The sequence below is a fragment of the Arvicanthis niloticus genome, chromosome 2, assembly GCF_011762505.2.
Source record: "Arvicanthis niloticus isolate mArvNil1 chromosome 2, mArvNil1.pat.X, whole genome shotgun sequence".
In the NCBI taxonomy this organism is placed as follows: Eukaryota; Metazoa; Chordata; class Mammalia; order Rodentia; family Muridae; genus Arvicanthis; species Arvicanthis niloticus.
The window spans coordinates 109810483-109826523 of NC_047659.1; the positions used below are offsets into that span (position 1 = coordinate 109810483).

At 37.4% G+C, this 16041-nt stretch overlaps 1 protein-coding gene across 1 annotated transcript in view; it reads left to right on the plus strand.

The window, feature by feature from the left end:
- The window catches only part of Sptlc3 (serine palmitoyltransferase long chain base subunit 3), a 118180-nt gene that overhangs the window by 55633 nt on the left and 46506 nt on the right, over nt 1-16041 (plus strand). Inside the window, exon 7 of the mRNA XM_034496555.2 lies at nt 14066-14171. Coding sequence (XP_034352446.1) covers nt 14066-14171 — 106 coding nt within the window. The remainder of the gene's footprint in view (nt 1-14065; nt 14172-16041) is intronic.

Sequence of the window (16041 nt, forward strand, 5' to 3'; positions counted from 1 at the left end):
CTTTGGAATTCTGGGAACATTTTTAGAGGGAATATAAATGCTAGTGACCCAAGAGAGAGTTGGTCATTGTTAGTCATTTGGGAGGGATGGTCGCTGTTTGATAGTAGTCATGGTCAAAGATGAAACAGGAAAGAAATTATATTCAGGATGTGTTTCTCCTTTCTATCCTTCTGTGTCTTCTACCTAGTGCTAGGGGATTAAAAGAGTGAAATAAAGTCAGAGAACGGTGAAAGAAAGAAGAAGCCACAAACTAGAAAAAAAAAGAACAGTATGAGCTTTCTCAAGTAAACACAGTGAGCTCCTTTTCTAACAAGTGGAGTGTCCAATGAAAACCTGCTCTCACTGAAGAAAGGCATGGGAATGGGGGGTTGGGGAATCACCATACATTGGAGAACTACATCTAGCATCTGTGACTAGATAGATAGATGGAATGAGGACTAGGCGCAGGCACTCCAGACGAATAAGATCGCAGATATGTGGCTCAACTCTGATATATAGTTCAGGGTAATTCAAAAATATGATGGCCTCATTTATTGGATTTGCAACAAATATTAAACTTTTCGATTCATGGTATGATAAATCTCTTTAGTTATGTGGATTTGCCATCTGTTATTATATCCAGTTTCAAATCACTTTGCTAGTACCAAGAATCCATGTTTGAAGTACAAATCTTTTAGAAATTTCAAAAAGTATGTTAGTGCTGGAAATAATGCTACCTTTTAGTAATCTTCACACTCGGGAGGCTAATATTTGAAATGTAAATTTAAAAAATCTAATAATAAAAAAAAAAAAAAAAAAAGATCACAAGTTCAAAGCCAGGCTGGTATTCATAGTGAAGTTCCGCCAAGACAAGGATGAAGTCAAAGAAGAAATAGTAATGTTTTGATTAAGTGGGCAGAGCAAATACCATTGGTATTAGCACGAATATGCTGAATGCCTTTAACTCTCTAGCATGACAGGTAATGTGATAAAAGCTTGATCTGGAGATGAATAACCATGTATATAGTTAGCACACAATAGTCTCACTTTCAGAATAGACATGCTGGGTTGTGATTTATTTGGAACAAGTGAGCTGAGTCATTATCAATATTGATTTCTTATTCTTCATTCCAGTCTACTAAACAAAAGTTTGTGACCATAACTGTATGATATAGGCATATAGAGAATATCCGTGGCAGATTAATGATTGTTCCCACCTCCAGACTACCTTATACAATTATTTGAGTTAAGATATATATAACAAGAGAAAAAGAAGACCTAAATCATAGTTTAGTTTTTTATTAATTAATGTCTTACAATTCCATACCTATATAATGTGCTCTGGTTACACTCACCCCTAACCCCTTTTCTTCCTTTCAGTTCCTGCCACTTCCCTGGTTGTTAAAAGTTCCTTTACAACATTTATGTCTTTTTGTTTTGTTTTGCAACCCAGGTAGTGGAGGAAAATTCTAAGAAAAAAAATGATATAAAATAACCTTATGCTAAATACTGAAATAGATTGGCCCAACCACAGACTGTGTCTTACTACCAACTGGTTAGTGATTCTTCAGGGACCCACAGTAGTATGACCTAAATCAAGCAACACAAATCACACCACACAAAACACCATTTCATATCTTTCCTTAGTTCCTACTTCCAGGATAACAACCCCAGTGAAACTACACTCAAGACAGAGAACAGTAGAATAGTAACTACATCAGGAAGAAGTCACACAATGCTTGGACAGCTGGGAAATAAAACACTATTGGTGATGGACACATGGAGATTTTGTATTTAAACAGGATATCTGAGGATTCTCCATCATTTACATAGGATGCAAAGCAGAAAACCCCAAATTAGATGCACGATAAAAGCCAACGATTTACCTCAGCAATATTATAAAGGACAAAAACAAGCAGAGAAAATAGTTCACCATAAAAAATACAGAAGATGGTAGCAACTATACCTGGTCTTCGATTCTGAGTGACATGAGATAATGTTACTCCTGAACCAACTTGCAAATTTGGATGATAGACTTGATCGTACTAAATAAGAGTGATAGATCATGGTGGGAAACTATGCTGTCTATCAGCTGCAAGCTTACACTTGTAAAGGTTTGTATAGAAAACAAAGAGGAGTGTGTAACAAAGTCCATGTGTCATTCATAAAGCCTAAACTAATACATCTGGGTCATTATCGAATAAGTAAACTGACCCTAATATGGTCATATAAAAGTATACCTCTCTTCTTAGGAACTATGTGGTGGACTATTCAAAGGTAGAGGACACTGTATATGTAGCTTAGTCTCAATTAAAAGAAATGATTAGATAGATGGTAGATAGATAAATAGATGGTAGATAGATAGATAGATAGATAGATAGACGTAGCTGATAGATAATTGATGATAGATACATAAATACATAAATACCTACATATATAGAGCAAGTGAGATAACACATTGAAAAATGAATCTGGGTCAGGTGAATGAGTGTTTTGAATTATTCCTATTCTTAAATTTTTTCAAAGTTTAAAAATATTTTAAAATACATTTCTTCAACTCTGAGTCTTCAGCTCTGCTAAAACTATAATTGGCATTAACTTTTAATCATCTAAATTTTTACAAAGCTTTTCAAATATTTGACCTATTCAACAACTTTCCCTTCATACTGTCTTATTTTTCCCAGAAAATAGATAACACTTTGTATTTATAATAAATGCCAGCTGTAGTGATTTTGTACCAGAAACTCACACTTATTAAGAATTTATTGTATACCAGATGTCTAGCTATTGACATTGCCTTTGCATTTATTTGCTCATTTAATTAGTCCTTCAGAAAACATGAGATAGGAGCTAATTAATAAATGAAGAGATTAAAGTTTGGAGGTATTTAGAAAACTCTCCAAAATAATCTGGAGAAGGGAATAAACTCAAGGAAGTATATGTGAAAATGCCGTAGGGAGACCGGTGCTTTGTATGCTAATTTAAGATTTTAAATGGTCCTACAAATACCTGGAACTCTTTGGGGAAAAATGTTGTCCTTCCCAATTCATTAGAACTACGCAGTTCAGTCATCATTTACTACCTCCTAGTCCACAGACATACAGTATGAATGAGCTGCTATTGTTTAGTTTTCTGTGGAAGGCAAAAAGTAAATAAATAAATAAATAAATCCCTGAAACATGTCAATGCTCTAATCCCCAGAACCTGTGGATGCCTTGTTATCTGGAAATGGAGTTAAAGTTACAGAGAGAATTCTGTGTGCCAACCAATTAACTTTAAAATTAAGCCTCTACATGGGTCTAGTGTAATAATTGGGTCCCTACAAATGAAGCAAAATGAAGGCTGTCAGAGTAACATAATATGAGAAAGACTGCAACTGTCATATTTAGTTTTGAAGATGGAAGAACACTTTCTAAGGGAAGGCGAGACCTAGAAGCAGGAAAATGTGAGGAAGCAAAGTCTGATCTAAAACGTTCAAAAAGGTACCAGTCCTCCCAAAATTGTGAAATTGCTCAAGCAGACCCATTGCAGACTTCTGATCTCCAGATCTGCTTAGAAATTAAGTCTGTGTTGTTTTAGTTAATAAACTTGGTCAATTTTCCTGCAACATTAGGAAGAAACAAATACAAAGTCTTTACTCCCTGTGACCAGTATGCATGATGCAGTTTTGTGTTCTTTACCCATTGTGAAAGAAGCACCTTGGGGAGCAGAGCTAGATCCAATATCCTCTGAATAACTACTTTCTTGAGAGGTGAAGGAAGAGAGAGTGTATATGGAGTGGGGAAGAATTAGATGGGGCAACAATACAAGTGATACTCCTTTCTGCTGGCTGGATGCAGCTTTGTGATGCTCCTGAACACTCATCCATAGATTAGAATGACAGAGCTATTTAAGGTTCTGTAGAAAATGTCAAATTGCATGTGTGACCCATGGAACCATGCCAAATAAAAAGCTAATAACAGGAAAAACACCAGATTCTTTACTCTTTTTTTTAGCTCTAAAGACTTTTTACTTTTTAATTAATTAACTAACTAATTAACTAATTTTAATTTTACATCCCGACTGCAGCTTGCTCTCCCTTCTCTCCTCCTAGTCCCTCCTTCTCATCTCTTCCCCTGGACAACCTTCGGTTCACCCATTCTATTCAGAAATAGAGAGGTCTCCCATTTATCAATCTGCCTCAGCATATCTAGTTGCAGTAGAACTAGGTGCGTCTTCTACTGAGGCTGGGCAAACGTGGGGAAAGAAATCCAAGGGCAGGAAACAGAGTCAGAGACAGCCTTTATTCCTGCCGTTAGGAATCCTACATTAAGTATGTGCAGAGGGCCTAGGTCCATCCCATGCAAGCTCCCATGATGGTTCAGTCTCCGTGGGCCCCTATGGGCCCAGGATAGTTGATTCTGTAAGTTTTCTTGTGGTGTCATTGACCCCTCTGGCTCCTTCAGTCTTTCCTCTCTAAATTCCACAGAATATGCTAGGTTCCTGTCTGTAAGTATAGAAGAATATCATTAACTGTGCTAGGGGTGGTACTCTCTCATGGCATAGATTTCAAGGCTGGCCAGTCATTGGTTAACCTTTCCCTCAATTTCTGCTCCATTGTTACCCCAGAACCTCTTGTAGGCAGGACTAATTATAGGTCTAAAGCTTTATGGCTGGGTTGGTGTCCCAGTCTCTACATTGGAGGTCTTGCCTGGTTACAGGAGATAACTATTTCAGGCTCCATATTCCCCATAGCTAGGAGTCTTAATAGGATCACCTTCATAGATTTCTGGGAGCTTCCATTGTCCTAAGTTTCCAGCTCTTCACAGAGATGCTTCATACCCTATGTGGATTCCAGTTCTCTCTCCCTTCACTTCCCTCCAACTTGATCCCTGCTGGTCGCCCCAACCTCTCCCCCACCCAGTGCCCTCCATCCACCCACCCTGATGTCTATTTTATTTCCCCTACTCAGTGAGCTTTAAGCATCCTTGTGGGTCTTCCTGTTACTTAGCTTCTTTGGGTCTGTGGATTCTATTCTGTTATCCTGTAATTTATGGCTAATATTTACTTACACATGAGTACATAGCATGTTTGTCTTTCAGGGCCTGGGTTACCTCACTCAAAATTATATTGTCTAGTTCAATCCATTTGCCTGAAAATTTCATGATGTCATTGTTTTTAATAGCTAAGTAATATTCCATTGTGTAAGTGCACCACATTTTCTTTATCCATTCTTCAGTTGAGAAACATCTAGGTTGTTTCCAGTTTCTGTCTGTTACAAATTAAACTGCTATAAACATAGTTGAGCAAGTGTCCTTTTGTTATGTTGGACCATCTTTTGGGTATATGCCCAGGAGTGGTATAGCTGGGTCCTCAGGTAGAGCTATTTCCAATTTTCTAACAGCTGCCCAAATTGATTTCCAAAGTGGTTACACAAGTTTTCACTCCCACAAGAAATAGAGAAGTGTTCCCCTTGCTCCATATCCTCACCAACATGTACTGTCACTTGAGTTTCTGATCTTAGTCATTCTGACAGGTGTAAGGTGGAATCTCAGGGTCATTTTGAATTGCATTTCCCTGATGACTAAGGATGTTGAATATTTCTTTCAGTCCTTTTCAGCTATACGATATTCTTCTGCTGAGAATTATCTGTTTAGATCTGTACTCCATTTTTAATTCTGTTATTTGGTTTGTTGATGTCTAGTTTCTTGAGTTCTTTATAATTTTTGAGTATCAGCCCTTTGTTGGATACAGGGTTGGGATTTTCGCCATTCTGTAGGCTATTATTTTGTCCTTTTGATGGTGTCCTTGGCCTTACAGAAGTTTTTCAGTTTCATGAGGTCCCATTTATTATTTTTTTAATCTTAGTGCCTGAGCTGTTAGTGCTCTGCTCAGGAAGTCGTCTCCTGTGTCCATGCTTTCAAGGCTATTTCCCACTTTCTCTTCTATCAGATTAGTGTATCCAGTTTTATGTTGATGCCTTTGATCCACTTGGACTTGAGTTTTGTGCAAGGTGATAACTGTGGATCTATTTGAATTCTTCTGCATGCAGACATCTAGTTAGACCAGCACTATTTGTTGAAGATGGTTTCTTTTTTCCATTCCATAATTTTGGCTTCTTTGTCAAAAATCAAGTGTCCATAGATGTGTGGCTTTACTTCTGGGTTTTCAATCTGATTCTGTTGATCAACATGCCTGTTTTTATGCCAATACCATATATTTTTATTACTATTGTTTGAAATCAGGGATGGAGATACCTCCACAATTTCTTTTATTGTACAAAATTGTTTTAGCTATCCTGAATATTTTGTTTTTCCATATGAAATTGAGTATCATCCTTTAAAGTCCGTAAAGAATTCTTTTGAAAATTTAATAGGAATTGCATTGAATCTGTAGAACACTTATGTAAGATGGCCATTTTTACTATGTTAATCTAACCTATCCATGAGTATGGGAGATCTTTCCATCTTCTGATATATCTTCTTTTTTTTCCTTAAAATACTTGAAGTTCTTGTCATATAAGCCTTTCACTTGCTTGATTAGAGTTACAGTAAGATATTTTATATTATTTATATCTATTGTGAAGGGTATTGTTTCTCTAATTTTTTCTCATCCTGTTTATCATTTATATATAGTAGAGACAGTGATTGTATCCAACCACTTTGCTGAAGGTATTTATCAGCTGTAGGAGTTTCCTGGTAGAATTTTTGGAGATATATATATATATATATATTATCATATCATCTGCAAATAGCAATACTTTGACTTCTTCTTTTCCAATTTGTATCCTCTTGATCTCCTCTAGTTACCTTATTGCTCTATTTAGAACTTAAAGTATTATATTGAGTAGACATTGAAAGAGTGGACAGCCTTGTCTTTAGTAGATTTTAGTAGAATGGCCTTAAGTTTCTCTTCATTTAATTTGATGCTTGCTATGTATACAGATGTGGGCTTGCTGTATATTGCCTTTGTTGTGTTTGGAAATGGACTTTGTGTCTATTATCTCTCAGACTTTTAAAATGTAGGGGTGCTGGATTTTGTGAAGGGCTTTTTTAGCATCTAATAATATGACCATGTGGTTTTTTTTTTTTAGTTTGTTTATATGGTAGATTATATTGATGAATTTTTATATGTTAAACCACCCCTGCATCTCTGGTATAAAGCCCACTTGATAAAACACAAGTTCTTAAGGTGACTGCCTATACCAGGACATCTCAAAACACTGAGAATATGGAATTCCATGAAATCCAAAGTTTGTTTCTTCCTATGGACTGTTTTCCATCTCAACTTCTCTTCACACGTCAATTATACTTGCATTACTTATGTTTCCCATTGCTGTGACAAGATACCTAGCAGAAACAACTTAAAGAAGAAAAGGTTATTTTGACTCTGAGGTTGAGGATACCGTCCATCATGGCAAAGGAGTCATGGAAGTAGGAGCACAAGGTGGGTGGTCACATTGTATCCACACTCAGGATACGGAGAACAATGACTGCCTGCACTCAGCTTACTTTCCTCTTTTCACTTAGTCAAGGACCCCACTGCACAGAATGGTGTCATCTGTATATACATATTCAGGATAGGATACCATCTCTCCTCATTAAACATCTCTGGAAATGTCCTTCAAAGACATGCCCAGAGATTAGGCTCTAAGTGGCTGTAAATCCCATCGAGTTTCAATCAAGATGAACCATCACAACATTTCCCCAATAATTGGGAGAAAAAATTCTGCTTTGATGTAGTAACAGTATGTTCTTTGTCATGGGGTAACTACATACAAACAAGTATTCTTGGCTCTTGCACTCTGCATATGAAAAGAATAGTTCCAGTGTATAGAAAGCTACTCTAGCATCATAATAAATAGCAAAATAAACTTCCAGTCCTGTATCAATGGATTCTGCTAGTAATCGCCTCCTTATTTCCCTCTCTATCTTCAACAGTCACATGAGGAAGTAAGAACACTATGCAGAAATTTCTGAAGGGAAAGAAACTCAGAACCTTCAAAGGGTTCTTCCTATGCTCAGCAAAGTACCAAGTAAATTTTTAGTAATAGTCCATTCAAGTCTGGGACCAATAGTCTTATACCTACAGGCTAGTAGTTTTTGAATAGTAAAATCTTGAGGATAAATCACAGCTAAAATTCAGAGTCACTGATTGCAAACCTATCACAGCCTTTAAATAATTGGTCTTTTCATTTTTGCCACAACCATAATACATAGTTCTCTGTTTTACCCCCACATTACTAAAAACTGACCCCAGAGTGTTTGAATTTGATACCTAAAGTCACCCAAACATCAAATAGCAGGAGCTAAACTTCAAGTCCAAGTTAGTTGCTTTGTCCTGGCAGCAGACCCAAAGATAAGAAGAATTTAAGTAAACCTCTCTTGTTTAAAAAGTAAGCCAGAGAAGCACAGGAGGTGAAGGAGGAGCAGAGATAAGAAAGAAAAGGGAGTCCAGGAAAGGGGACCATCAGGCAGGTTACTACAGTGTCCAAGACTTCATTCCTAATGAAAACCTGTGGCTACCAGTATTACCTAAGGGATGAGGGATGCAGGAAATAATATATAAGCACCAATTCATTTTGCAATAAATTTAAAGCTACTACTTTTGCAGACCAAGTATCATTCTGCAGACAAAAAAAAAAAAAAAAAAAAAAAAAAAAAAAAAAAAAAAAAAAAAAAAAAAAAAAAAAGGTTCTTTTGTGGGAAGCAAAGAATGTCCTGTGTTTGTTAAATAAAAAAAAAAAAAAAAGCTGAGCTGAAGGGATATAGTTATGACATTTACATATCTACAGCATTTGATATGACTCAATCATCAGCTACAGCCAGAGAATGTGAAAGACCCAGACAGCTGTAGAACCATTTGAAAATTCCATACTATACCAGGGCTATTGCAGCCCCATCTCATTAGCAGCTGGAATCTCTCCTCATAATATATAGTTTAGCTTTGACATTCTTACATGTTATGAACTAAGGATCTCTTTGTGTTTTGTACTTAGGAAGATTTAGAGAAACAGCCTATTCCTAGGTTGGCTTCCTACATACCATAAAATATATTTTCCAGCAATGCAGCTTGAGTTAAGGAGCCAGCTCCAACCAGGGACCAGTTTGTTTTCTGCTGATTCTAGGGCATTTTTAATGTTTTTTAATTATAATATGTTAATTACACATAATAATGGGTTTAATTATGACTTTTTGTATATGGATATAATGTATTTATTTTGATTATACTTCAGCCCCCATTGTCTTCTCTTGTCCCCCTCTGACTCTTGCTAATTCTCCTCCTCCTAATGAATCCCCTTTTAACCTTTACATTATTATGAATCAATAAATTTCATTAGATCTGCCTGCAGAAACATGGTTATTTACAGAGGCATAAACAATTAATCAGTGGCCATATCACTGAAGAAAATGTCTCTCCCTCCCCCCGCCATAGCCATTAGCCTCTTAAAATACTCAGGGTGGAGTGAGGCCTACTGAGTCTCTCCCTTCTAACAACGCTCTCTGAGGATTCTGGAGCATTTTGAAGAAACTTAGTAACTAGGGTTTCACACACTTCATTAAAATACTCTCTCCATAGAAGGCAACATTCAATCATTCATGATTAACAAATTTATTGTTTAATCTTAGAATATTTGTTTTTTTTAATTTTTAACATCTCTTTTAATTCTTTGACAATTTCACATATTATAATTTTTATCATATTGTCCCCTTTGCCTACTCCTCCTATATCTACCCCCTATTCAATTCCCACCCAACTTTGTATCTTCCTTTTTTAAAACCTGTCAACCTTATGCTGCCAACCTACCTTGAGTTATGTGGCTATTTGTTGGAGAATAGTAAACCTACTGGAAGACACACCATTAGAGAGAACTAACTCTTCCTTTCCTGACAGCTCTAAATTTTCAATAGCTCCTTAGCTAAGAATGGGATTCTGTTTGCATCTTCCCTTCATTCTGAGATTTTGTTTATCTAGACTTTTCATAAATCTTGTACATGGTGTCACAGCTGCTTAGAATTCATATATGCAACTGCTTTGTTATGTCTAGAAGACAGTGTTGCCTTGTTGTCAACCACTACCCCTTCCTTTTACAATCTTTCTGTCCCATCTTCCTCAATGATCCCTCAGCCTTAGAAGGAAAGGGTATAATACGATGTCTAATTTAGAGATGAACATTCCAAACTCTCATTTTCAGCACCTTGGTCAGTTCTGTCTCTGTGTTGGGCATCATCTACTGCAGAAGAGAAGCTTCTCTGATGAAGTTTGGGAGAAGCACTAATCTATACAATAGTCACTAGGAGTTACTCTAATACTATGTTCATTTCACAGAATAATAGTAGTACCTTCTTGCTAAGGATCTAGGGCTAACCATATGTCTATGTCTATATATGTCTAACCATAGACTTTGGGCTTTGATAATCATTCAAGAAATGGGTTCCACCTTGTAGAACAGGCCTTAACTACAATGATAAAGCAGTTGGTTACTCCCATGGTATCCATGCCCCTGTTGCCCAGGAGGTGTATCAGACTGGCAGTTACTGGAGTTTTCAGAGTTCACAGATGGATAAAATTCATGATTACTTTTTTTCCTCCGGCAACATACATAGTTCCTTCTAGCACTGTGAAAGTAGGAACAAAGCTTCCATGATCTGACCAGCTTGCTCTAGCCCCATTTTATGACTCAAGTATGTAGTGTTTCCAGCAATAGTTTCTGACCATCAATTTCTGGAAGATAACCAAAACAATAACAGTAGCCTATAATATTTGAGGTTCTATGGGACTTCATTTGCCAACAACGTTATTAGACGTCATCTATTAATGACACTGGAGTTTCTACTTGTTATCTGTGGTGTCTAGTAAAGGCATTGTTTACCCCATTAGAGTCAACTCCATTTAAACTCTTCGTGTATATGTTTTGTGTATATCTTTATATTTTAGAATGCCTATACATAGCAGGTCTCATGACTTTTTCAGAAGCTCAGTAGTGTTAATTATTCCTCCCTGCACTTCCCTCTCTACATTGCCTTACCACTCCCAACTCCATTTAATGTTTTCTGTTCCATTATTCTTCTTTATACAGACACAACTATTTAAAGAGAGCATTAAAATGATGTCTAGTTTATGTCAATTGAACTTACTTTTATTGGGATGTCATTAAAGCTACCCTCATCATGTCTCATTTCTGTACAAAAAAATAGAAAAGGTAGTGGTTTGTTGGGGGTGGTGTTGTTTTAAACATAAATTCTTGATCGTCGTCTCTTTGTTCTTTCATAGGCTAACAGCCTGCAGTAGATTATAGAACAAAGAGCTATCTCCTTTGCTCCTAGACATTCAGCTTAAAAGCAAAGTGCAAACAAGCTAGCAATACCTGTGGGGATTTATGAGCCCTGAGAATTTGAAACAGTAAAGTTGCCTCTTTTTTTTTTTTTTTTTTTTTTTTTTTTTTGTCTCCTTGGCTGCCATCTAGTGTTGAGCAATGTAAGAGACTTCTTGAAACAAAAACAAAAAGTACAGTTTGCTAAGAAAACCTTACGTTCGGTAGTATAGGGGCTTTCCAGGTGTTCAGCAGTCTCTATGTCTCTATAAATTGGCTAAGTTTTAGAAGCTATGCTTAGTGCTTCCCATAACTTCCGTTAACTCAGTCATTCTGGATTTCTGACGGGGTTGAAGACCTATAGTCTCATAGCCAATCCTGGCTATTTACTTTGAGAGAAAAGATCTGAGTGGATGGTTTTCAGCTGACATTCATTCTAAAGCCAAGAAAAAAAGCCAGGTTCAAAACTAAGTGTTTTAGTTAGGAGAGATGACAGAGGTTCTGATTAGTCAACAAAATGATGAACTGGATATTAGGACTATCTTGTACCTCACTGGTACAATTAGGAATAATTATGCTCTAACTGCATTTTGAGAGAAAAGTTTTATTTTAACAGGAAGGGTGAAGCTAGGTTATGAGAGAGCGAAAGAAAGAGAAAGAGAGGGGGGCATGGAGGCAGATGTTCATGTATCTCCACCAATGAAAGATAGTTTATATATCTAGGTTGGGTATTGGGTTACACTTCTGATTGAGCATTACCAAACTTATAAAGCCTTTGATTAACATTTTTAAAAATGTATAAAAGCAAAAAGGAAAAGGGGGAATGGGATAAGGGCTTTCTAGGGAGGGGAAATGGGGAGAGGGGATGGCATCTGAAATGTAAATAAAATATAAAAAAAAATTAAAAAAAAAAAAAGAAAACCTTAGCTCCACACAAAATGCAACTGTCTTTTCTAGAAACCCTTAACTAGATAGATCCTTTCCTCCTCATGGTCTATGATCTTCATAAAAATAAATGTGAGTCAATCATACAAAATTGATGCACTAGCATACAATCTGATGCTGTACTTCCATGGAGTAGAGATCAGAACAGTAATAACAAGTGACATAATAAGTGTTTCAAAGAAGAATAGATTATTTATGACAGGAAAGAGGGAGAGAGAGACTCTCGCTCAGGTATGAATCATGTCTAAAGTGAGACTTGGGTGATGAGTGGGTGCCTTTCAGACAGACAAGAGCATGAGACTGTGTTGGAGACCACAAGAAGCTGTCTCAGGGGAGCGTTCAAAGGCTAGTTCAGAGAGGGCGTTCTGAAACTTTATTAATTTATAATTATGACAATAAAAGAGTTTAAAATCTCAGTACCATACACCAATCAGCACTTAATTGTCATTAGGCACCATGGTTGAGCTCAGATAACTTCCCCACCTGACATCATCCCCTGGGTCTATCCAAGAACAGGCAGGTTTTCTTGAGCAAAAATATAGAGTACAAATATATCGATCTAAATAAACATGCACATTAGTCTCTATAATTTTTCACTCACTTTGGCCTTAAAAGGTAAATTTCAAAAGTAAATGATATGTAAATAATATGAAAGTAAATTATATGTCTCTGCTTTTGCTAGTTTTGATTTTTGCATTAGAAGTGAATATGGATGCTCTACCAGACTTTAACCTTTTATCCTGCTCTGCATCATTTTGGAGTCTGAAAAAGTGGTGCAAAGACGCTCACAAAAAGCAGTAAAAGGTTGTGGTTACAAATGTGGAATGTAGTAAAGATTCAAAGTCCAACTCTGCTATTTACAATTATAGGCCTTGGACCAGCACTTCTCAACCTGTGGGTTGCAACCCCTTTGGGGGAGTGGGGAGTTAAATGAGTATTTCACAGAGGTTGCATATCAAATATTTACATTATGATTTCTAACGGTAGCAAAATTACAGTTAGGAAGTACCAACAAAAATATTTTTATGGTTGGAGGATCACTACAACATGAGGAAATGTATTACAGAGTCACAGGCTAAAAAGATTGAAAACCACTGCCTTACCAAATCCACTGTGACCCAGTTGCCTGACGCACTAAATGAAGAACCATGTAGGACCTTTTCCACAGGTGTCCTGTGAGAATTAAAATGACCTACAGCCAAGAATACAGTTAGAAACTATCAGGCACACAAAAAAAATGAGGCTCAGTAATTGTCAACTACTAGTAATGTGTCCAGAGATCTCAAGTGTTTCACCAAAGACTACCAATTATGTCAGAACCTGAACAGTACTGAGATGTCTGACAATTCAAAATTCAAGCCCCCAAGGATAATGAGATCTCTAGTGCCATGCAGATATTCCAAGGAAACCCCTAACATAGTCAGGTCTAAACAACTGTGGGATGCCTGTCACTTACATCTCTCAGAGTTCTTTTTTTTTTTTTTTTTTTTTTTTTTTTTTTTGCCTAGCAGCAAAGCCTCAGCTTCACTAGGTACTTCTCTACAGTCCAGACTTCCAAGTTCTTTCAGGTGGTAAACAAAAGTTGACAGAGCTTTAGACAGACTCATCCTGCTTATAATGATGCACCTATTCATCCTACCAGAGTTAAGTTTTTACAGAAAATGAACCCCTGTATCTCACAGGATTTCTCTGTTTCCAACTTTACCTCCTCAAAAGTCCAGGTCTGAGTATGAGCCTAAAAATGAATAAGCAAATAATTTTGACACCCTCTCAAGAAACAAAGGGAGGAGAGCAAACGAAGTTTGCACCCTCTTGTAACTCAGTTTCTCTTTTTCACATCATTTAAAGATATGCAAAACCTAGAGATGCTCCTGAGAGAAGCTATCATCAGTGGTCAGCCTCGCACGGGGAGAGCTTGGAAAAAGATTCTCATCCTGGTAGAAGGAGTCTACAGGTATGTAAACAAAGGAAGGCATTTGACATTCACAGGCTCACAGAGAGCTGTCCAATGGAGATGAGATTCCCTTTCTGGCTAAAGAAATGAGTTGCTGATAGACACCAAGGAGGAAGGTCAACTAGAACTACTGATAGGAGTGTCCAGGTCTAGAATCTTCTGTCTTATCTACAGCTCTGTGCATTTTCTGGAGTACTATGGGGGCTGACATGCTGGTGAAACCTTCCTTGAGAATGTCCTCACTGCTGATCTGTGTTGCTTCTTTCCAATACCCTGCATTTCAAAGACATTGTGCCTGGGCTATTCAACATCGAGATGTCCCAAGACATGTCTGTCACAGATGTTTCAGTGGGTGTCCTCAAACCCTTTATGTGGACAGTGAACCCAAGTTCTTCTCCAATCATTAACCAATTAGTTTAATGACTGGCATAAGAATACAGGGGACTAACCTCAAGGACAATCTTTCCTCCAGAGTGAGGAAAGGAATGTGTTGATCTCAACTTTTGGTGATATACCCAAGATCATTTTCCTACCTTCTTCAAGCCAAGCAGGCAAAATATCCACTAAGTCATTCAGAGCAGCACTTTTATATCGCTGCCTATGATTGAATTTGCTTCATTCTCTGTCTAAATCGATTACCGTGGCTCAAATGAAAATTGCACCCAAGCACTTCTGTTTACACCCTGTTCTGTGAGCTAAGGAAATATTATCTCAGAGCACCCTTTTTAAATCAATCCCCAAGCAATCCTTACAGCAGAGAAACCTGGGACTATATTCCCTATGAGCTGCTTATAGAGAAGTGAAATATAAAGAGAGGAAGTGAGGAGTTGGGTAACTCTCAACAGAGAGCATGGCTGCAATGGAGACCTGAGAACAGCAATTGCATCCTGAATCCTCCCTCTGCAGCCTTGTCTGAAGAGCAAACAGCTTTGCTATATAAACGACTTATTGCTTTCCAACTTGAAGTCTCTTCAACTAAAAACAAATAAGGTGATGAAGATATTATTTCTATCGTAATTAAACACTGTCATAAGTAGATACTGAGTAACAAAATAAATGCACCTCTATACCTTTTGGGGTGCAGGAGAGTGAATTCTTCCAAACTGAAGACAATATAAAAACTGAAGTCATTTTTTTTAACTTTAAATGACTGGAGTTCTGTCCATTCTGAGTACCAGTGTGGGGTTGCAACGATTACAGTTCATAGTAGATCACTTCCCACGCCCTCCTAATTATCTCCTAAGGTCAGCTCAGGGGTGTGCAGTGCTCACGAAGTCTTTAAAACGGTGGTATTTATAAAGCTAGAGTGATTTTTTTTTTACCCCTATCCCCAACCAGGGAGCTTTTGGCAGATTTTAGTGGCCACACATAAAGTAGAATACTATTGACATCTAGTGGGGAGAGGCTGGGAATGCTCCTGAATACCCTGCAAAGCATTCGGTGTTTAGAAGAATTCTGTGGTTCAAAACAGTAACAGTGCCAGGGCTAAGAAAGCCCTGTTCTAGGGCTGGTACTGACTCACTGGCTCAAAACTTGATACTTTTAGAGAGTAATCTCATACTGAACCTGTGCTGTCATAACCTTACATGGAAAGTACTCTCCCTGTGTGGTTTGTAGCAACTGCCAGCCTGGGAGGGATTCAAGCACCCCTTATCTAAACACCTGTCATTCAGGTTTGGACCCATGGTAGAATGAAATGGCTGAGGGAAGGCAGACTGGCCATCTCCATTAACCAGAGTCAAAAGAGCACCACTTCAAACAAACAGAACTTATTTCTACTGAAGGAAGGAAAGTTACACTTTTAAGTGCTTAGATCATGGCTAAAATTAGAAGTCCATCAGTGGTTTCAAGACAAATACTCTCATCAGAA